Here is a 23,830-nt window from a genome sequence, read left to right as displayed (position 1 = left end):
AGAATTAAACTTTTCTGAGTCTCTGAACCCATGTAAGACCCTGCCATCTTATTTGTCCTAGTGCAATTTAGGAGGACACACATGTATTTAAATAAATAAATAAAAAAACATCCTGTCACAGAGTGACACTTCAGTAAGTCTTCAACAAGAACAACAGCAAGAACACACAGGCAAGTATTTATGTGCTGTTACATCCTTTATTTAGATAGGGTAAATTGAGCATTCTACAAATGATGTGCTTGTCAGTATCAGTAACTGTCTCTTTTGTTTAAGTTTTCATTTTTTTGTTTCCTTCCTATAAGACAAGGTAGGTTATTTCAGTAAAATAACTTCTCTTTGTTTTTTATGTAGGAACAAAATCATAGTGAAGTGAATTCTTAATTCATAATGGCCTTTTCAGAGTTTGCATTGCTGAAAGACATTTCTGAAAAACACATACCTAAAATTCTTCTTCATCTGTATTTTACTGAATGTTATATGTGAGTATTGCTTCAGGTCCTGATACTTATTATATGCTGCCTGGCCAAAAAAAAAACATCACAGGGATTTAATTAAGCAAATATATAAGAGCCTCCAATTTGTAATTACTGCAACAAGTTTTTTTAACCCTATCTGATGCAGTGAGTAGCTTCTCAGTTGTTAAGAAAAAACATGTGGAAAGACACATTCGGTGGTCGTGGAAGACTGAATGCTTGGGACGAGCAGCACTATATATATATATATATATATATATATATATATATATATATATATATATATATATATATATATATATATATATTGAAATACACTTTGCCTGAAAATGGTCTGATTTAATCTGTGAAGGCTCTGTGTGCACCTTGGTGTATTCATGTCAAAAAACATACAAACTTGTAGCCAAACCTGTTTCTGAGGAGTTTATTTTTATTAATAACTAAAATCCACTCTCTCACTGTGTGATCTGAAGATGATGAGGTTGATGATGATGATGATGATATTTCTCAGGAAGCTGCAGCTGCTGATTAATCTGAATACAATCACACAGTCTCACCCTCATGGATTTCTTCTTTTTTTTGGTTTGTGGTTTTAAGATCAGATAACAGAAAACTCTGAGCTCTTCCGGGGTTTCTGTCTCTCTCAGTGCTTTTTCCTCTTTTTCCTGCTGAAGCTCAGGCTTGGTGAGTCGTGTGATCTGTTGTTTATCGTTTAAATTCTGAGAGAGATGAATTTAGTGTTCTGGCTATACATCTTATTTTACTGTTTATTTTTTTTATATTAAATCTGTGTGGACAGTTATTAGTTTTCCTAATTTGGTGGGTTAATGCTGTCCTGTAGTTAACCCTCAAAATACTAACATATCTTTTTTATATGTATATTTTATATAGTTTGTGGGTTAATTTGGTTCAGTAAGGAGATCTGAATGCTGATCACCTGCTGATTTGTATCAGGTGTGCAGAGGCAGGAGCTCTCAGGTATGAAACCGTCAAACATTCTCCCTCTGTTTTAAAGTTTCTAGTTTCTGACGTCATGTTTTAGTATCAGAGCAGTTTAAATGAAAGTGAAACTGCATATCATAAATTCTACTACTCTTCATGGAGATCAATCACCCCAGTGTGTGGGTTTGAGGTTACAGGTTCACCAGCATAACGCTAACCTACACTAGACGAGTTCAAAAAGAAAACATTTTAATAGTCTAAAGTCTTTTTAAAGCATGGGCTTAGATTTTGCAAAGAGTGGGGATCGTGCAGCAGGGTCACTATTTTCAAGACTGCAACTAGATTCTTTCTGAGATTATTTATATATAAAATTGTTTTTATTTATTTTTTTAAATAAAAGATTAATATCTTTTTCACTCGGTCACAGTATAAATGGGAAGACATGTCAGAAAGACACTCTTGCTCATTCCACAGCTCCACCAGATTCTCCTCCTTTTGTACACTCTGGTATACTTGTGGTTTCTAAATCATTGCCAGAGGCTACGTTCTCATTACCAGGATGAATCAGGTTTTTTTCCTCAATGTGGCTCAGATCAGATTTTTTCATGGTTGTGTAAATGTGCCAAATTTGATTTGAGTCAATTCCATATGTGATCCTAAATCAAATACGCATGCAGTCCATGGACATGCGACATAAATGTGAACAGTCAAATTGGAATTTATGTGTATTTTTGCTTTTACACATGCGCTGTGCTTCTCTCTCGTACCCACACTCTATCTCTGGGTGCAGCTGTGCAGCTATAGCTGCAAAAAGAAAAACAGCTAAAGCAAACCACCTGGCCTTTTTTCACCTTCTCGACTTCAGACCAGCTGTTTACTCTCCACTCCAGCAAAAGATGCTCCACATATGAGATGCAAACGCATCCAATTAATTTTTATAAAGCAACAAGTGTTCTCTCAAATATGATGTTTTTTGTTTTTGGTAATGAAGAGTAACTGCTTATTTTACCTTGAGTGTATTGACAAATATCTTTCAATTATGATTACTTATCTTAGTATCTATAATTACATAATCATTGTGTGAAACCTTGTATTCTATATGCATTAACCAATACTCACATTGTATTTGATCATTTTTATTACTCACAGTGTATTTTACACGCATTTATATAGAAGATTAACCAATAATCACAATATATTCTTTACATATATAGTAAAACATTGTTTGATCAGGCATGTGACTAACACCGACCTTATTATGACAAATTAACCCACATGATACATAAGGCGTTTACTAACACATAGGACCTATTATATGGCGGACTAACCACGCGCTACTAACACATTAACATATAATATATGGAATCCATTGTGTGACGTGTGTAGCTTATGCTTGAAGCATTTCGTTCACTGCATGTTTCTGACTAACGGCCATCAATCATCAGCTAGTGCACTCTGTATGAACTAAATTGATACAAAGGAGACTTCGGGACGAACAGTGCGGCCTTTCTCTCTCTGTGCGTGCAAAGTCCTTCACCTACCAAAGCGGGAGGAGGACACGCGCACATAGGGAGGGCGGCACTGTCTAATTACTGGAACAATATCACACTGTCTGACTGGACCCAGTCAATTCTTGAAACAATACCACACTGTCCGGCTGGATACAGTCAAGGCCAAACACTAGTGGTCCGGTCAGACCTGTGAAACTTGAGTACTAACACGTGAAATTACGCATGCTAACATGAGATGATTTTAGCAACGCCTCATCAGCAGGTTTCACGTCATTTGGGGTATAAACATGGAGTCAGATTAGAGGGGGGTCAGAACTTATTCTGAGACAGCTAATAATTGGTTTTGTATGTTCTCCTGGATCCAGTACTTTGTAATAAATACTTGGTTTGCTTTCAACTTCACTCCACCTGTCTGACTCTCACTATCAAACGAACACGCAGGGGAGTTGTACCCCGGACGAGAGGTGGGTGTTGACCCGCCTTTCATTTTCTTTTCAACAACAGTAAATAAGGCGACATTTATACACAAATCAATGTGTGCATGTGAGACATTTCAAAAACAGATTCATTAAAATTACACACAGATACAGGTCACTTACATTTGTGAATATGAACCGTGAAGATGAACGTAGCCAAAGTCTCATCCATGTCCAGTTCCGCAAACGTTCCAGCGCTTGCCTCCCATAGCTCTCCTATTGGTTGTTTACATCCCTATTTGCGTAAGCCCAATCTCAAGAATTACTATAATATTAGGCACGGTTGATTTTATATGAATGCCAGGACGAGAAAAAGACTGACTTAAACCTTTAATCCTAACCACCTTACACTGAACAATCGAGATAACTTGACAAAAAACGTGAACTCTCATGATTTCATCCCCACACTGGAAATTTGTCTGTGAAGGTGAAATTCACTTAAAAAGAATTTAGTGTAAGCTCAGCATAAAGCAGGTAGTGTAAAGGTTAGCAAATGTGTAAACATTTGTTTTCTCTGTGTGGCTCTTACCACCAGTGTCACATATTTACACATTAATATTGTGTCAACAACTGAATTATTCTGAAATTTAGAAACAGCTTTAAATTGAACTATAATTGATGATCAGACTTAAATTGATTTGATTAGGTTAGTGCAGATTCTTGTTCAAGACCAGCTGGTCATCCAGAAATAACATACCTTATGCTGGTTGGCTAGCTTGTTAACTAGCTCTTGACCAGCATAGGGTATGTTTTATTCTGGATGACCAGCTGGTCTTCAAATTGACTTTGTGTTACTGCAGAGTAGAGCAGTAAAGGTCAGCTCAGCTCAGCTCAGGCATCTGTCTGTCACTGTTTAATTTACTTGGTCAATCTGTAATCTCTGCTCCACAGCTCAGTGCTAGTTAGTCAGCCAGCTGTACCCAATCAGCCATGCTGTACCCAAAATGTGCAAAAGACAGAACAGTCTTTAATAGAAGTATTTAATTTCTTTGTTTTTCAAAATAAGCAGGCCAAGGACTGCAGTTTATAACAAAATGTGGTTAAAGGTGTCCTGGTACCTCAAATAAAGTATATTCACATTAATTAAAAAATTATACTTTGCTTACATAGTTATTTCATAGGTGTGTAGAACTGACAATGTGAAGAAAACTCAAGATTTGGACTGAACAGCTGTGTAGCCTTTAGAAAAATGCTCTTTTAAAAAAAGGATATCTGGCAAAAATGTCTTCAGTCTTTAGGAAGCATAAAGATTTTTTAAAAAACATTTACTGAGATGAGTTGGTGACTTCCCTGCTGAAACAAATCCAGCTCAAGACCAGCTGGTCATCCAGAAAAACTCTTAACCAGCATAGGGAATGTTTTTTTGGATGTCCAGTGCTTGTTAACACATTTAGCCTACCATATTTTATGATCTACTAATCACACATTTCAAAAATGTTCTGGCTGATCAACTACACATAACATAAGTAACAAAGATATTTTTTATAGAACTATTCCTTTAAAATATTTGTCTTTTTGAACAGTGCAGTGCACACACTCCTGGGGACAGGGTGGTGGTGGTGAAAGGGTTAATTGTCACTGGGAAGGTGTGTTTTGCAGAGTAAAAATGTTCACCCTTTACTGACAGAAAGAAAGGTACTGTATGTGTACATTTGGTTCATCCAAAGTTCAAACACTGTAGCATACAAATATGTGGAAAAACACAGTACAGATATGTACCCTAACTAAAAGAACTGAAGACATTCCTCTGAGCATGGAGGGTTTTAAACAATTTCTCTAAAAGTGTTTGCTACTGCAGGTTGCAGGTTGCAGGTAATATCATTAACTTTTAAACGTTTAAGCTGTGATATAATAAACTGGAGACTCTGTACTGCAACAGTAAATGTTTAGGATAACTACTGATCTAAAATTAATTTTAATAATTGGATATAAGGTCTACTTAGTTAAAAATCTGATGCAGCGGACTGATCTTTGACTCCTGTGTGCTGCCGGGCTTTGAACCTTTACTTTAGCGTAACTGTGTCTTCCTGTATTTACACATGAGTGGGACTGCAGGGGACACAGAAATGACAGATAAGAAGTGTTTTTCACTTTACTTCTTGCACGTTTGCCATATTCTGTAACCCAGGGAAGCTTATTCTAACAGGTGCTCTATATCCACTCAGACACTGAGCTACTTTCTGAACCGTTCCAGAGAAACATGGACAGAGCTAGCATGGACCTCTCAGCCAAGAAGAAAAAGTCATCTGGCAAGAAGAAAGTTGCAGTAGTGGGAGGCGGTTTGGTAAGATATTCATATCTTTATGACAATGAGTGTTCATGATTTACTGCTGCTGCTGAAATTCATGTGATAGGACAGAAATATAAAAAGGCATAAACCGTTAGTCTAAGTGCTCGAGTTGGTTATTGTTGCATTAATATCTTAATGGATACTTGTGTGGATTTAGTCAACCTACCTTTGAGTGATTATTAGTGACTGTAGTGTATACTAAATCAAAGACAGTGGCAAATAGGGTCAATCATTTACAAAATGATTATGAAACTTAGTAAATGATTGACATCAGAAGCCAGTTATACCAGCAAATCTCTGCACTAGTTCTTCCCTCCTAAATATGTATATATATATATAATATATATATTATATATATATATATAATAAATACATGGATTGCTATTATAATTCATTGCAGTTTTATTGATTAATTATTACATTAAAGATTGCTTGCCTATGTATAATTAAAAATTAAAAGTGCAATCAATAGGGATTTAAGTAAAATCATTGAAGGGCATAAACTATAAAACCTTTTCAAAGCTTAAAGAACATTCATACCTTGATATATTAATGTTATATTATGTTGATATATATCATGTTGTTGAAGGTTCTTTAAACTTATAAAAAGTTTATTTACATCTTTACAGCCTACTTAAAACTTAAAAAAGACACTTTAGTTGAATATATAGAAAATATATAATCTATTTATAATTATTAACTAAATTTTGCATGTTCATTGTATTTTCAGTCACACATTTTCATATCCATATGCCTCTGAACTTTCCAAATTCAGGTCGGAGCCTTGTGTGCTTCCTTCTTTGCAAAGAGAGGTTTTGATGTTGCACTCTTCGAATATCGAGAAGGTAAGCACCTTAATTACACTGGATCATCACAAGAATTTTATAGAATTTATAGAACTTTAATTAAGCCCTTTCAACAAATAACCACATATCATCCATTTCATAGGTCGGAATAGAGCACTTTTATATGTAAATCCATCTTTTAAAAAAAATAGATTTCTCCCAAAAGAAAAAATAGTTGAAATATGGTAATTCACTGCAAGGGTCCATATTAAGCAACTCACATTTGACTTTATTGAAAATGCTGATTAATTATGGAATTATTATTCTGTAAAGTATGAATAAGTAATATTTGATTAACTGATTTCAGATATCCGTTGTGCCAAAGTAGTGAAAGGCAGAAGCATCAACCTCGCCCTCTCCCACAGGGGGCGTCAAGCATTAAAACACATTGGGATTGAGGAGAAGGTATGCTCAGTTTAATATCCTATCACTTTCAGCTGGTAAATTCATGCAGTATTTCATAAGTGAGTGATCATTAATTCATGCACATAATGCATCGTGAGTCATCATGAATATGCATTAAGTAACATGTCTTATACATGTGTTAATGTATTAGTTTATGTAGTAATTAATGTACAAATGTAATTTAGTGGCATGAGTTATTAATGATGTTCATGCAGGTCTTCATGTTAGTCTGGGAAATTGTGGTAAAAAACAAAGGGTCAGCAAACACCTCCTAGAACAAGAATATTCAGCGTTACTTAAGCATTATTCCTCAAAGTAAAATGGTACAGTATTCATTCTATAATACTGGTGATGTTAATGATGAAAAGGCAGAGGTACCTTTGGTTAAGCAAACATTTTTTATTGTTTTGAATTTGAACAGTGCACATGGATGAGTAAAGTGTATGGAATGAATTTTGTGCCAAAAGTTTTACACAACAAAATGAAATTCACAATCAAAATTTTAAGAATTAAAAGAAAAAAATGTATGTTGCAAATTCAAAAGAAAAAAATATATAGCAAAAATGTATATTCAAATTTACTTGGTTACTTTATTATCCTTTGCAACTGTTTGAAAATTATTTCAGTTTGGATTTTGCCAGTCTTTGCTTTTATTTTTGTTTTTGTGAATTTTCTGTGGATTTCTTTTGCATTTTTCTGCTAAAGACTTTTGCTTCTGGAATCTCTCCTTTGCTTCTGCTTCATTTTTTTGCTTCTAAGTTTTAGCACAGGGCGGGGCTTATAAGAAGGCGATCTCCTTGAATCTCCATTGGTCAGCTGGTTTTGGACCGAAGGGTTCCCTGAACCCTCGTCTGAGACTGGCCACGCCCACCCCGCCAGCTTCAAACGTTGTTCCAAACACGGAAGTGTACAGCTTTCAGTGCATAACAGCAGCAGATACTTTTACAATTAAATTTCATACAAAAGTTAATGTTATATTTATTCTCTAAGCAAGTGTTTCACTCCATTAAAAAGCTCACATTAGCAAGGTGTGCTATTAGCAAAAGTCTTTAACAGAAAAATAAAAAAAATACACAGACAATTCACAAAAACACAAAAATAAAAGCAAAGACTGGCAAAATCCAAACTGAAATAATTCTCTAATGACTGCAAAGGATAATGAAGTGACCAAGTATATTTAAAAATATATATTTGCTATTTCTTTTTTGAATTTGCAACATACAATTTTGCCGTTTGATTCTTAAAATTTTGATTGCTGATTTTATTTTTTTGTGTAAAACTCTTGGCACAAAATTCACTCCATAAAAGTGTTACCATATGTGTAACATTTGCTCGCATGCTCGCATGACTTTCACAGCTTATAAAGCAGTACACAGAATATACTTAAGTCAGTATGAGACACTGCTCTGGACTCTAGACAGGTTGAAATATTTAAGCATATTTTTCTTCTCTAGAGAAGAAGGTTTATGATGAAATATTCGTTTATACACACTGGGGACATTTCTTTATTTCTGTATTCTGCTGCCTTATGCTTGGCACACAGAGAACACAGGTGTTATGTATGCCTTGGCTGCATCTGCGTCACAAGGCACTCTGATACACTTATGTGACCCTTCACTAGACTAGACTTTTCAATTTCCTTTCTCCTTCAGATTTGGCAACCGAATGCTGAAATGGTGAAATCCTACCACAGTGTCATTTAATGAGTTTCATATGTTGTCTTTTTGTTTCTGTTCATTGCAGATTGTATCTATGGGCATCCCAATGCGTGCTCGCATGATCCACAGTCTGAGTGGAAAATGTTCACCCATACCTTATGGAAGAAAGGGTCAGGTAAAGCCTTTATTTGTGAAACTGGCTAATCCATACCAAGTCCTGGGAGCACTGAAGAGCCCATTTTCCAGGACAGTTAGATGCTTTCCCAGCTCAAACACACTCATCTGTTAATTGTCAGGTCAAACTAGAGTATTTAATCAGTAAAATCACCAAAAAAAAATACCATTACAAATTCCACCAAAACTGTCCACATGTAAATCAATCCACATTTGAGGAATGAAAAGGCATGCTAGAAAAATACACAGCATCCTCTAGTGTTTTTTTTTGGAATCACATACTTCTATGAGTTGGCAGAAAAGATACTATCAGGTTGAGTTAAGTAATAGGGTTATACATCTTCTTCAATAAAATATAGTGACTCTAATGTGCTCTACAAAACTCTTGAGTATAAGTTAAAGGAATGACAGAATATAGAGAAGGTAGAATAAAATAAAATGTGAGATATGGAGCATGTAGAGCATTTATTTGCAGAAAATGAGAAATGGCTGAAATACCAAAAAAGAAGCAGAGTTTGCAGACCTCAAATAATGCAAAGAAATCAAGTTTATATTCATATTTTTTTCAGAAATCAATATTTGGTGAAATAACCCTGGGTTTTAATCACAGTGTTCTTGCATAATGACATGTTCTCCTCCACCAGTCTTACACATTGCTTTTGGATAAGTTTATGCCACTCCTGGTGAAAAAGTCAAGCAATTCAGTTTGGTTTGATGGCTTGTGATCATCCATCTTCCTCTTGATTATATTCCAGAGGTTTTCAATTTGGTAATTTGTTTAAGTGGTATCTTTTTTTCTAGAGCTGTATTTTTGTTTTTTTTTAACTATGATTAAAATGGTCTTTGATTTCTTACCTCAGATGCCTTGCAGATGCTTCGGCCAGCAGAATCACTTATGGTTAATAAGCCGAGGCTGAGTATAATTACAGAGAGAGCACAGCAGATGGGACTATTAAGGATCCTAAACCAAGTAGTGCAACTGCATTTAAATCATCAACTTATTAGTGCTTCTCACTAATCCTCTTACTATAAAAAAGAGACAGTCTGTCAGAGAGCAGAGAGAATGATGGAGAAATGGTCAAAGGCTGAAACTCTGTCAGTCTCATAATGGTCTTCTTTCACAGTTAAAGAGTGCTTTTATAAAGTGTGTGTTTTAAACACTGGATTAATGTTCACTCCATGCATGAGGTGCAGACCTGGCATGAACTCCTGGTGAGAAACAGGATCCTCTCACTGTGGACCTCTTTTACTGTTGTCGTTTGATGTTATTAGATCCCAGGTCAGTCTGTGTCAGGTCTTTAGGGCTCCAGACGGTGCGTAATAGATCTTAAGGGTACTGCACTGGAGGATGCAATATGTCATATCAGGACTTTGGGAAATAGGGCTGTGTATTGGCCAGAACTTGGCAATATAATGCAAATCTCAAAACAGGAGTTATAGTTTATTATATCACAATATATGCCAGCAAAACTGCAAGCAAGCCAATATCATAAGAATAATCTCATATAATATTAAAAAGTACACATAAGTAAAAGAAAACTACACTTCCACTCAAAATGAACCACTATCTGAAACCAATATTTACTTGTGAACTAATAATTTAAAAAGTATACTGTGTTTGAAAATAAACACAATATTGCAAAGCTGAATATCCTTTGAAGTAATATATATAAATATATTCTTTTACCCTCTATAGGAAGTAAGGATGCTGATGAGGCTGCAGCATCCTAAGAGTGCCTGAGACAAACTTTCATTTTAGGTTTTATTTTATGCTTGTTTATATTCAGTTGCAAAATATCCAGACACCACTTTTAATGAGTGTGTTGAGATACTTCAAGGTTCATCCATCACTGACACACGCATTCAGTTGCGCTTGAACAGCTTGATTAATTGCCATAGAAAAGTGTTACCAAAATAACAAGACGCTCTGGAGCAGCCACACATAAATCTAACATCACTATGGCCAGTGTACTTTCATAGATACAGGCGTACCTCGATAATGCTCTTCTTAATTTTTTTGTAAAAAAATTAATACAAAAAATAATAACAGGGTTTATTTACCTAGAGTACAGTAGAATGCACTGATTTTACTGGATTTAAATATTCACACTTAAATCAGTTTTAGCTGACCAGTACTGTCTTTATATATAAAAAAAATAAATAAAAAAAGTCAACTTTTTTCAATAAAGAAGATATTGCACCAAAAATGTAAGTAGACTGGGGTTTGATTCCATACTAGACATTAAATTACCTTTGTAAACCTGATTTCATTGTAAGTTGCTCTAAATCAGACACTGCCAAACACTCAAACTATATGTTTATACTATGTAAATATAAGTAACTGATTTTCTTAGCATGTATTATAAATGTATTTAGTATGTGACATATACAAAGAACAAAATATTTATTTTGTTCTTCTGTTGAACATCAGCTTTTCTTATTCTCTTCATTTCAGTACATCCTCTCTGTTGGCAGAGCCAATCTTAACAAAGAGCTACTATCAGGTATTTACACAAATATATACAAATGCAAATATATTCCTTCTGTTCATTAGTTGGAAATTGCTTTATGGCATGTAATATGTAATTTTGCCATGAATCCTTATTTGAAGCGCATTCTTGTGCCTAATCATTCTAGGTTTTCTAGTAACTGTACTCTTAATTAAATTTCATATTAAACTTAAATATTTCATTATTTTATATGCACAGTCCTGCACTGTACATAAGTATGTGTTCTACTGTGGTTGTAATGATATTGTTATATTTTGCTTTTTCACTGCAGTGGTGGAGACTTACCCAAACACAGAACTGAACTTTAGCCACAAGCTGCTTGACTGGAGCCCAGAAACAGGGACCATGACCTTTCATGGGTAAATAGCGTGTGCTGTTATTCCCTTGTTCTCTTGACCTTTTATTGGCTCACATGCATCAGAAAAATGCAGTTTACTTGAGTGTTTAAATGTGTCCACATTAGGAGAAACCTGTTGTGTGATTTTGTTGAGAAAGATGATGTTTTAATGGAAGCTGAGAAAGTAAATGCTCTTACAGTAGATACAGTAAATCACCCCTCCAGCACTGTTTTTTAGTAAGTGTGTTCATAAATGACCAGTTAGGAGGAGTCTTATAGATCATCTTTCTTGGTTTACCTTTAATGTATTTAACATATTACCATATTTGTAATATTTCAGTGGAGGTATCAGATACTCAATGTGTTTTACTTTCAGTTATGTCTTAACTCTTATGAGGAAGGGACTGATTTTTATGTGTTTAAGATGTGTTTAGTGATTAGTCATTTTTATACATTTGAATCTGATTTTAACTGTAATACTTAAAGATTTATTAGAGATAGAATATTAACCCTCTCTGACCCTACGTCAATTACAATGGGCACTGTGTAGTTATATATATATATATATATATATATATATATATATATATATATATATATATATATATATATATATATATATATATATATATATACAGTATATATATATATATATATATATATATATATATATATATATATATATATATATATATATATATATATAAAGGGGGTTTGTATCACCTACACCTTAAGCCTATATAGGGGGACAGGGCATTGTAAGGGGTTAATTCATATTTTGAATGTATTCTGCTGCACTCAGCTTCATGTTCCTCTGTGGTGTACAGGTTTTGCATACTTTGACAGTTTTTTTTACAGACTCTTTGGGCCAAGATGTGGATTAAACAGCTGAACATTTGAGGTCTGACGAATGCTGAAGTTAAAACAAATGGATAAAATGCCTGGGACTTGGCAGTAATCCCAAAATATAACTTTTTCAGATGTTCCTTCAGTTTTGTTCAGTTTCTGCAAAGTAGAATGACATGATTTAAACAGCTGGTAGTCATTTTAAACAAAGTAAACCTCATTAAAAGTATTTTGTGGAGTTAAATGTTCCTAATGTTGTATAGATCTGTTCTGGTTTAGAACCTGTGGATATTTGTTCTCTGGGTGATTGTAGGCCGGATGGAGCTGAAAGGGATTTTGAGGCAGATCTCATCGTGGGCTGCGATGGTGCTTTCTCTACTACCAGAAAGCAGTTCTTACGGCGTAGTCGCTTCGACTACAGTCAGACCTACATTCCTCATGGGTACATTGAGCTCACCATGCCTCCCAGGAATGGTGATGTAAGTGGTTAAAACCAGTTTAAACCTCCTCCACAACATTTGTCATTCAGTTCTGTATATACATACTTTTATAAACACAGGTATATGCTTTTATTGCATTGTGTATATTTTATACAAAACATTAAAGTGCTCATTATAGAAATGTAGCTTCCTGTGTAGTGACTGGTGAATTCTGTGTATTTGTTCCTAGTTTGCAATGGAGCCTAATTTTCTGCACATCTGGCCCAGGAACACCTTCATGATGATAGCTCTCCCTAACGTGGTGAGTGTTAGTCTCTCTATATATATTTTCTTTTTTTATATACAATTGATCATAGAAAGCATATCTGTAGGAGTGATTCTAAGCCTGGGTCCATCTTTTTGCATCCAGTTTTTTTTTTTTTTGAGTTTTCAGAAACTCATGGCAGCTTCTCTCTTGTCATACGTCACTATAATAACCAGATGACATAAATATATACAAGTGTATCTCAAAAAATTAGAATATCATTGAAAAGTTACTTTATTTTAGTAATTCCATTCAAAATGGAAAACTCATATATTATATAGATGTGACAGAGTGATCTATTTTAAATGTGTATTTCTTTTATTGTTGATGATTATGGCTTACAGCCAATGAAAACCCAAAATTCAGTGTCTCAGAAATTTAGAATATTAAATAAGACCAACTGGATCTTGGGTGTGGGCAGTGTGCCAAGTCCTGCTGGAAAATGAAATCCGATCTCCATAAAAGTTGTCAGCAGAGGGAAGCAAGAAGTGCTGTAAGATTTTCCGGGAAAACACTGCACTGATTTTAGACTTCCAAATCAAATGCAAAATTTACTGATACCCAGCTGGCCACCAACGTCCAATAGACATTAATTTCAAGTTGAATGTTGGTCATGACGTCAAACGACAAATATTTTACGTCAGGAAAACGTCTAATACTGTTACGTGCCTGCAGGGTAGTCAGTGATTGTTTGGAGAGTCATGTCATCTGCTGGTGTTGGTCCACTGTGTTATAATCAAGCCCAAAGTCAGTGCAGTCCTGAAAATCTGCTTTGAAATGCAATTTTCACAGGATTTACACAGATGCATCTTGGTCTAGATGCAGATTTTAACTTGTCTTTTACATCCCTCACAATGTGACAAACAATAACCTCATCACATCCCGAGTGATGAAAGTGCAGGTGTCCAATAAGAATGCTAAAGGTTCGTTACTGATGCCAACCTCAGTACCACAGATCTCAAAGATCTGATTTGAGAAACAAATCTGGTTTTCCTGCAGTCTGGACATAGCCTTTTATGAAAGCGTAAGTTGTAAAAAGCACTCTGCAAGTTTGACTTGACTTGGCACGTCCTCCTACATGCGCTGCATACTGAGGTTCCTGACAGATAGATTTTCTGAAAATCCATTCACTGTGTGTTACAGGACAAGACATTCACGTGCACGCTGTTCATGCCGTTTGAGGACTTTGAGAAAATCACCACGGGCGATGAGCTGATTGCTTTCTTTCAGAAGCACTTCCCTGATTCCATCCCACTCATAGGAGTGTAAGAAATGCTTATTCTCTCTCTCTCTCTCTCTCTCTCTCTCTCTCTCTCTCTCTCTCTCTCTCTCTCTCTAGTTTTAGTTCATCTCCCTGTCTGTAGTCCTTATTGTGAGTCACCACAGCAAAAGGCCTAAGCCTGCTGTCCATGAAGTGTGAAATTGCAGGCAAAGAGATACACTGCCCTGAGTTATGAGTTTTTAATTTGTGGAGGACAGTAATTCTTCAGGTCACAGATATGAGAGAAAGTGTTGAGCTGTGCTGCTCATTTAATCCTCACAGGAATAAAGTTCAGTTGACTCTGGCTCTGAAAAGTGTCTGAATACCCTGTTCTATTTGATGTCTTACTTGAAAGTACATGTAGTATTGTTCTTATCTGAGCAGCCTGCTTGTTTTAAATGCCAGAGACACTGCAGTTCTCTTCAATTGGCCCAGGATCAAACTATGTTTTGTACTTTATAGCAAAAGAAATATCCACTGATGTAATACACATGTTTTGTGGTATTAGTAGGAAAGATATTAGGAATTCCTACTGTGGTTGTGCATCATTTGATTATTTTGGGCTGCTTTAGGCTCCCTGTTGAGAAGAACAGAATTAATTAATGTCAGAATGATTGGACTGAACTGTCAACACAAATATTTACAGTATATGTTTGTAAAAATCTTGCGAATTTGGACAGTTCTGACAATATTTGACTCATAATGCATTATGCATATTAATTCAAATGATATTTAGCTTGCTGAACCCATAAAAAAGAAGGTTATCTCTGGTTCTCACCATTGTTTGTTTAACTTTCAGGGAGGCACTGAAGAGAGACTTTTTCTTGCTGCCTGCTCAGGCCCTGGTGTGGGTGAAGTGCTCCCCTTATCACATGTTGGACAGATGCGTCCTAATGGGGGATGCTGCTCATGCAATGGTGCCATTCTATGGTCAGGGCATGAACGCAGTGAGTATTATCAAAGCAAAAAAAATTAAAATATTTTTATTCCATTGTACTGTACTGTATTCAAATATACATACAAATAAATAAAACAAAAGTAAAAATCTAAAAATGTGATAGAATTAAAAATTTGTTTTTTATTTTAGAAAATGTTCTATATAAAGGGAGTGAGATATGGTATTGTTTATTATATTAATTACTTATATAATAACATGCCATTAGTCATGGGACAGGAACTAGTATTGTGTTCTATGACTTTAAAGCTAAAAGCAGATGATTTCTGTCCCTAGTCTTCTTTTAGCCTGACAATTTTATCCAGATGCCTCTAGTCACTATTATTACTGCCACTGTTCTGTTCAACCTCACTCACAAGATAATATCTCATAAATTGTACAGTTGTACATGTCATGATCAATTTACATACTGCTATCCCATGACTTTTTGGCATGCCAGTGCATTATATCCTATTAAATTACAGAATACAGTACAAATTGCATCAATGCCCTGATGTCATAACAGTAATAAAATAACAGCAGATTGTTAAGCGAGATATGTCATTCGTCAAGTTTTACAGCATCTGGGAAGAAGCTGTTTCTCAGCCTGTAGTCCTGGCATTAATTCAGCATAGCCTCCTACCTGTGGGTCAGGTTTCTTATATTGCAGGAGGTCTTTTCCTGCATCTCATGTTGTAAATGTGTAGAATAGTATATGCACTAGCATTAAGAATAACTGCTAGTACTTTTAAGGAACAAAAAATGTATTGACAACTGAAACAATTGCAGTTTTAGCTCGTCTGTAGCAATGAAAATAAACTTTGGAAATGGATGCAACAAAGTGATGATACAGGTGAAGTGCAGTAAAAAGTAATTGCTAAGATGATAAAATATAAAAGCAGTTTGCTTGGGCACTGCTCAGCCAGAGTTAAACACTGAGCTTTACCTGAACACTGTGAAAAATGACCAGAGAAAATAAATCCTCAGGAAACTGAAACAGATCCACTTGGATGTAATCAATGATCTGTAATTGTATCTTGTAATCTGTCACCTTTCCAAGCCTCGTTCATCATTATCCTCTGTTGTGTTCTAGGGCTTTGAGGACTGCCTTGTTTTCAATGAGATCATGGATCAGTTTAATGAAGACTTTGGTACGTCAGTTTCAGGTTCACAAGCAACCTAATGTCATGCATTTTTAATCACCTTCCACTATTAACATTCAATGTCTTTATAACCCTGTAGTGTAATTTAAACACATAGAGTCTGATTTCATGGAAAATTTTGGTTTGCTGTTAAAACCTGTGTGTGTGTGTGTGTTTTTCCACATTGGTCAGGTTGCCAGGTTGTGTTCTCTTAAGCTGTGTTTTGATTGCATGTGGTATTTACTGAATGATTTACACTTAGCAGGCTTGCTTTGTGTTGTGGCTGAGAAAAGTATTCCTAAAGGTGAAGTTTGCACTAGAAGACTAGAAGACTAAAGTATTTTATTTACGTGGATTTCTCTTTTGCAGCTGCAGTGCTACCAGAGTTTTCCAGAGTTCGTGCACCTGATGATCACGCCATGTGTGAATTAGCAATGTACAACTACATTGAGGTGAAATATTTTCTTTATTTGCCATTTTAACCCATAATATATGCTCTATATATTTTTGAACTGCGTGTAGATTTTAAGTATGAAAGGGTTTGACTCATCGGTCAACACTGTTAATATTAAACAGTTTAAACCATTTAAACCAGTAAACCAGGTGACAGTAAGTTAACAGTTAACAGTTAACTGGTTAACGTATATTATCATTCCTTAAAAATTAGATAAAATATTTGTGCAGTATCACTGGACAATATTTGACAAACAAAAAAATGTACTGTTGGTGTATAAACTACATTTTATACAAAATGTTAAGATTAGAATTTCAACAAAGTCCACTATATTCCATATGTTTCCTACCAGAGGAAATGACATGCAGGTCATGCAGGTGCTGGTCACTGTTAATCTTTTTTTAAAACCATTTGCAGGTTTTGTGCAATAATTGATAAAAAGTAATCAGAACATTGGGGCAAATATAAACTATATATCTAAATTATTGAAATTATTAGCAGTGCACAAAAAGTGCAAAACATCAGTGTAATTCTATGCAACGGATTTTATAACTTTGCATTATAACATATTGTAAATTATACATTGAATGTATAAATCAGGAGGTGCAGACAGTTAAATAATGTGTGGGCTGTTTCTCATTATATTAAGATTATATATAACCAGCTCTGGATCAAATTAAGAGACCACTTGAGTTTCTAAATCAGTTTCTCTGATTTTGCTGTTTATAGGTAACCTATTCATAAAATTTTAAAAGTTCAGGAATCAATATTTGGTGGAATAACCCTGGTTTTTTATCACATTTTCATGCATCTTGGCATGTTGTCCTCCATCCATCTTACACACTGCTCTTGGATAACTTTATGCTTTACACTCCTGGTGCAAAAATTCAAGCAGTTTAGCTTGGTTTGATGGCTTGTGATCATCCATCTTCATCTTGATTATATTCCAGAGATTTTCGATTTGGTAAAATCAATGAAACTCATTATTTTAATTGAGTTTCCAGAGCTGTATATAGTGTATAAAATGTATATACCAATAATTCAAAATACATTTTTATATTATTTATGTAACTCATTATTATTCGAAAAGGTTAAGAAAAACAAGAAAGGACGTGTGAGCTGCAAAATGTCCTTCTCATTTTAGAATGACCTATATACTAAAAGTACAGTTCTGCTCTGCGTCTCTGCAGTGGGTATTTCTTCTATATCTGAGAATTTTTCTAGGTTTGATACAATTACAGGATCCCCGAGCTAAAAAGTTCAGGGAATTTTGATCTCCTCATTAAGCTCTTTCTTGAGGTAAAATTTCATAAATGCGCTCTGCAATTAATCTCCTTTGTGCTGCAGTTCAGTAGGTAGATGTCAGACAGTGCACTGGTAAATGGGTAGAACAGAGACCTGATAGGAGAGTTGAAGGATGAATGGGAGGATTTTTAAGCTAATTGAGCGTTTGAGACAATTTACATCTATTCATACAGACTAGAACTGGCTCTCACGTGCGATTGTGTGACACGTTTGAGCTGAGCTGCAGAGGTGCTAAGAATATCCTCGGTCTTGTTAACAGTAATGAAAGCCCTGGTTAAAGCACTTTGCAGTTGGACAAGTTTTGAGAAATTGTGCCATAAAAACTGTGATGGATTACAGGCCAGTGGAATCAGTGGAGCTATTCCTCCATGGGTGACTTTTAAAATTTAGATTAGAAAAAATCAGGGGTGGAAAGTTACTAAAGTTACTATAATTGAGTAAATTTTATGAGTAATTTCTATTTTTTAAAGTAGTTTTTAAAATAGGTAATTTTGCTTTTACTCAAGTACATTTTGACACAAGTAATTTACTTTGCTACATTGGAAAACTCCTAATTACTAGTAATTGAGTAAAAAATAAAATGCTGGGAAAAAAAACATCATAGAAACCTATGCCACTAAAAATGTTTTATGGGGTTGTCTGAACAAAATTTACTGCCTGAAGTGTTTAAATTATTATGTGGAACAATAGTTCATTAAAAACAATTTAATTTATTATTTGTTTTTACTTTTTTACATCAAATAATTAAAAGTAACTATGTAACTTTTACTCCAAGTATATTTTAAATTGAGTACATTTTTACTTTTACTCCAGTAGATTTTTAGATGGGTACTTTTACTTTTACTTGAGTAGAATTTTAGCAAAGTAAAGGTACTTTTACTTAATTACAATTTTTCAGTACTTTTTCCACCTCTGGACAAATTAATACATTATAAAAAATAAAATAAAATACAAATGCACCCGTAATATATATGGTGGTACATCTTGCAAATAGAACATAGACAGCATTGCTTCTTCTTTTATTCTTTCTAATTTATTAGATATTGTAAGATATTGAGTTTTGGTATTTGATGAGTGAATATTTGTCTGTAAAAAAAAAGAAAAAGAAAAAAAAAACCTTGACCTCATAGGACCTTCATCCACTCCTGTATGTAGAGCTTTATCACCGTCTCAGTGTCAGTTTGCAGGATTGTAAATTGACACTAGAGGCAACATAAATGGAAAGTTACATGCCAGCTAAGGTCACAGCTCACTTCAGGTTAGAACTGAGTGGTTGTATCATTTCTCTCTCTATATATATATTTTTTATTATTTGTATGTTTTGGTAAGAACTAACTCTATTGATAAATCTACCTGGAAGGTTCTGTATTAATTTGCTATTAGGGTTCCCAAATGTTTTGGGTTGTCTGTGGTGAGATGAAGCTAAAAAGACAAAGCAATGGGCTTCAAGAGGCTCAGTGAACTAAGAAGCTGACATTATGGCCTGAGGATTGGCCCTGCTCTCTCTGGGAGGGTAGATGGTGCTCTTTCCCTTCTCATCACTCCCAATGTGATGCTGGTCAGCACTGGCATCTGTTAGATGATGCATCAGAACTGGGGATCTGGTGCTTTCCTCCAAGCGCATTGACTGCATAGTAATGCTGCACTGGTGACAGTTTAATTTTGCATGTATCGGAGGAGGTATGCGCTTGTCCTCACCGTCCTAGTGCTGGAAGCATTGCAAGTGATAGGAATCTCCTAGTGAGTAGGTAGGTTGGAGTTTTTTTTAAAACATGTAAATATATATTTTTTACTTGAATACTAAATAATTTAGTATAGTTAAATAATAACAATGTTTATGTGTGGTAAATGTGTGTTTTCTTAGTTGTTAAGGGGGTGTGGTTAAAGTATCTACTGTCTGAACCAAATAAACATTAGTTTTGCCCCAAATTTTAGCAGTTTATTTCTGGAACTTTCCAAAACGTTTTTTTACACTTATGCATCTAATTTAATATTCTTTTAATAACCATCTATCAATCAGTTTTCAAGTAACCAACCACAGGGTCCTTTCACCTCGCTGTGCCTTACAAGTAAACAGTGCATAGGTTAACATATCTAATGTAGTAATGTTAAATATGTGAAAGCATTACTCTTTTATGCTCTTGTGTCTTGTGTAGATGAGATCACACGTCAATTCCAGATATTTCCTATTCCGCAAATACTTGGATGGAGCACTTAATTATATCATGCCAAAAACAATCATCCCATTGTACACAATGGTAAGCCAAATTCTGGAAAAAAAATTCTCTTCCATCTGTTGTATTTTGGAAAATGTTCAAAGTCTGTTTAATATGCATCATCATGTATATTTCCTCTCAGATCACCTTCACCAGAACACGCTATCACGAAGCAGTGATCCAGTGGCAATGGCAGAACAAGGTACAGTAAGAAACGGAGGAAAGTGTGTCAGTGTGTGTCTGTCCTTAAACAGGTGCTTGTTAGAACACATTAGGAGCTGCCTGGCAGGGTGTCCTTTCTGCCGGTGTGAAGCCTCTGAGGATTTCTTGAATACATTTCTGAGAAGGACACAGAGTACAGGGTAAAGCAAAGCTAAAAATGATGTCTCAGCAGCACCTGAAAAGACGGTGACTAAGCCTGTTCCACTTAAGCATGTGACAAAAAAAAGTGCTGTGTTCTATTTAGATTAGCCAGCAGCACCTGTCTGGAGTGACTTTGACAATGCGACAAGGTCATTTCCAAGGATTTCTCAGTCCACTGCACAATGACTGCAATTTTAGTCACAGAGGCGAAGTGTAAGGTGATCCAAAATAGACAGAATTGGCAGGAGCGTAAACCTGAGCTGCATTAGAAGGTCAGCAGGGTGTTCTTGTATGTTCTGTGCAGGAGCAGTCATTCACAAAACCATAGATCAATGTACTGCAACAGCAGAAGTGAACAAAATATCTACCCAGATATTGGGTAATATAGGGCCGTGTGGGATTGGGCCAAATTGTGTTTATACTCAGCAAATGGAGAGTTGGCCCAAGCAGCTTGGGATGATTCCCATATTTTAGTCAGCAACTGAGGTTTTGGCATAAGTGGAACGAATGTTTTCCCTTATTACACTCATCAACTTGTGTGTGTTGGCACAAAAGGTGTGGGCAAATTGACATATTATACTCAGCAACCGGGGTCTTGGCAAAAGTGCTGTGACCCAATTGACATATTATACTCTGCAGCCGGGGGGGTTGGCTCAAGTGGTGTGGGCTGAGTGCTGTATTACACTATTACACTTCTCAACCAGGGTCTTGGCAAATGTGGTGTGCCACAACTGACACATCATACTCTGCAATCAAAGGTGTTGATACATGTTGCAATTGGTCTGCATGTGAGCCGAGGATTTGGGCCAGAATAGGACCTACGTAGATTCAATATGGAATTGGGCCGTGAGAACCAGAGGGATTTTTGCTACAGAATTAAAAAGCAATAGAAATATCTTTCAGCTGAGTGGTTTTAAAAAGAACTATGCACTGAAAGAAAGAACTTCAGAAAATCAAAAGTTGTTCTTACTAGACAACTGTCCTACAAACACTTTTGGCATATGTATTATTAAAGCAGAAGTCCTTTTTTATTGGTGATGGGACAAAAAAATAGTATATGGCAGGGATCGGCAATTAAGTTTGTCTGCGGGCCAGATATTTTCCAAACCATTACATGGCGGGCCACAAAAAAAGAAAATCTGTTTTGGAAAATTGTAATGGGATGGAGTGCTACAGACTAGTAGCTCTCCAGCCCAGAGGGTTGTTGAACCCACTTGCAGAACAGTTGATCTCAAAGCAGGTAAACCCAAGAAGAAAGTAGCGGTCCAATACACTATCACTGCCCCAGCTAGTGAATTGTGACACGGCCGGGAAAAATGCCTTTATAAGGAAATAGGGAGCTCAAGAATGGCTGGAAAAACGAGAACGGGCAAAAACTAAAGTCACGCCGAGCGTGACAGAGAGACTGGGGAGGAAAGTAAACAAAAGTTCACCAGAGAAGCATTTTATTATTATTATTTTTTTCATTATTGTTCATTATAGTTCAAACAACCTCACGGGCCAGATGTTTCATACTTGTGGGTCACATCTGACCTGCAGGCCGCCTATTGCCGACCCTTGGTATATAGTATCAGTGTGTTGGTGCAACTGTCTCTGAAATGTCTACTATATTCAATTTAAAAAAACAAAAGGGAAGTCTGGTAGGATTTGGCAGAAGCTATTTTTGGCCATGTGTCTTCCTATGTCACATACTCAGTATCTGAAAGAGGAACTGGTATATTTTGTTGGTTACCTAAGCAAAAGCAACACAGTAAAGAGCTCCAAAAAACAAAAAAATGCTCTAGACTTCTCACCAGAGAGGTGTTAAGTTCTTTGAATAAACAAAACTTATAGACTGTTGCTTTAAAACTGTACATTTTAAATGTAAAGCAATAAGTAAAGGCTGATGCATCATGACATCCTAATGTAAATATGTTTCTTGTTTTCTGCAGGTGATTACTCGGGGCTTGTGGATCTTTGGTACAATGTCTGTTGCAGGAGGAGCTTATTTGCTTATGAAATACCGGCCAAAAACTCCCCCCATCAATGTAGAGGAGCTGTGGAACCGAGTTCTCGCCCTCGGGTGGCTTCGAAAGTAGGAGCACGATGAGAGATATGAGGACATTCTTCACTTCTGCAGAAAGTCTGAGTCATTCTGAAGACAAAAAGTCCAAGTGAAACTAAATTTCCTCTGTTCCCAAAGTAATCTGTAGCTTTGTTTGAATCAATAATCCAAAAATTCTGAGAGATCAATAACTTCCCTTGAGCTTGAATTACATCAGATCAATTTAGAGAGTGAACGAGGTCAGTGGTGCATTCGTATTCAGGAAATGACAAGGGTGTTTTAAAAAGGTTTGGATAGAAAAAAAGCCAAGAGAGGGCTGGGTTGGATTTTACTTTATTGACCAGCCCTCGGCGGCAGTGATTTTTAGCAGAATAATTGGATGTGGGCAGTAATTAGAAAAAATTTTATTCTAGTTATTCCACTGTGAGGCCAAACTGGCCTGCTCAGACCTGCTAGAGGCATGTCCATGTGTTTGTGTCTGCGTTTCGTGAATATTCACTTTTATACATTGATTGTTTCCATCTAAACAATTAAAAACTTCAATTTGAAACAGAAAGTGGTTCTGTCTTATATAATGTCAAGTCAGGCTCGCAGTTCATGTTTCAATGTTTAATCACATTTGTTAAACTAAATAAAATCTTAAATTTAAGTAAATGATTACTTTTTATACTGCTTTTTTTCTGAAGTATAACATACATATATAAAATACTTGTCTGAATAGAACATTAGGTATAATTTTCCCTTTTAATTAACCACCTCAAAACTACTTGGGTACACTAATTTATAATAGGAGAATGGTAACTCTGTAATTGCCACTTTGGTCCAGAATGTCTGATATGGCACTATATAACTGTATGCTTCATAACATAAGTCACACAAAAATTGCCTTTCTCATAAACT

The 23,830-nt window shown here is 35.6% G+C and overlaps 1 protein-coding gene across 4 annotated transcripts; it reads left to right on the top strand.

The window, feature by feature from the left end:
- Window positions 1–33: 33 nt before the first annotated feature.
- On the top strand, window positions 34–23,584 carry LOC103038724 (kynurenine 3-monooxygenase). 4 transcript variants are annotated; one of them, XM_007258705.3, is made up of 17 exons: window positions 1,068–1,157; window positions 1,365–1,451; window positions 5,597–5,686; window positions 6,468–6,537; window positions 6,845–6,942; window positions 8,686–8,775; window positions 11,230–11,278; window positions 11,556–11,643; window positions 12,781–12,946; window positions 13,137–13,208; window positions 14,355–14,476; window positions 15,272–15,419; window positions 16,500–16,557; window positions 16,918–17,000; window positions 20,464–20,565; window positions 20,666–20,725; window positions 22,818–23,584. In XM_007258705.3, the coding sequence occupies exons 3-17, from the start codon at window positions 5,603–5,605 to the stop codon at window positions 22,962–22,964; spliced, it is 1,437 nt and encodes a 478-aa protein (XP_007258767.2). In that variant the 5' UTR covers window positions 1,068–1,157; window positions 1,365–1,451; window positions 5,597–5,602; the 3' UTR covers window positions 22,965–23,584. The 4 variants fall into 4 exon arrangements, with proteins under 4 accessions (XP_007258765.2, XP_007258767.2, XP_007258764.2 ...); XM_007258702.4 differs by having other exon boundaries at window positions 5,568–5,686; XM_007258703.4 differs by lacking the exons at window positions 1,068–1,157; window positions 1,365–1,451 and adding an exon at window positions 34–170 and having other exon boundaries at window positions 5,568–5,686.
- The last annotated feature ends 246 nt before the right edge of the window (window positions 23,585–23,830 follow it).

The sequence above is a fragment of the Astyanax mexicanus genome, chromosome 7 (genome assembly GCF_023375975.1).
Source record: "Astyanax mexicanus isolate ESR-SI-001 chromosome 7, AstMex3_surface, whole genome shotgun sequence".
NCBI lineage: Eukaryota > Metazoa > Chordata > Actinopteri > Characiformes > Acestrorhamphidae > Astyanax > Astyanax mexicanus.
The sequence above is the reverse complement of the archived record's forward strand: the minus strand, read 5'-3'. Positions and strand labels throughout refer to the sequence as shown.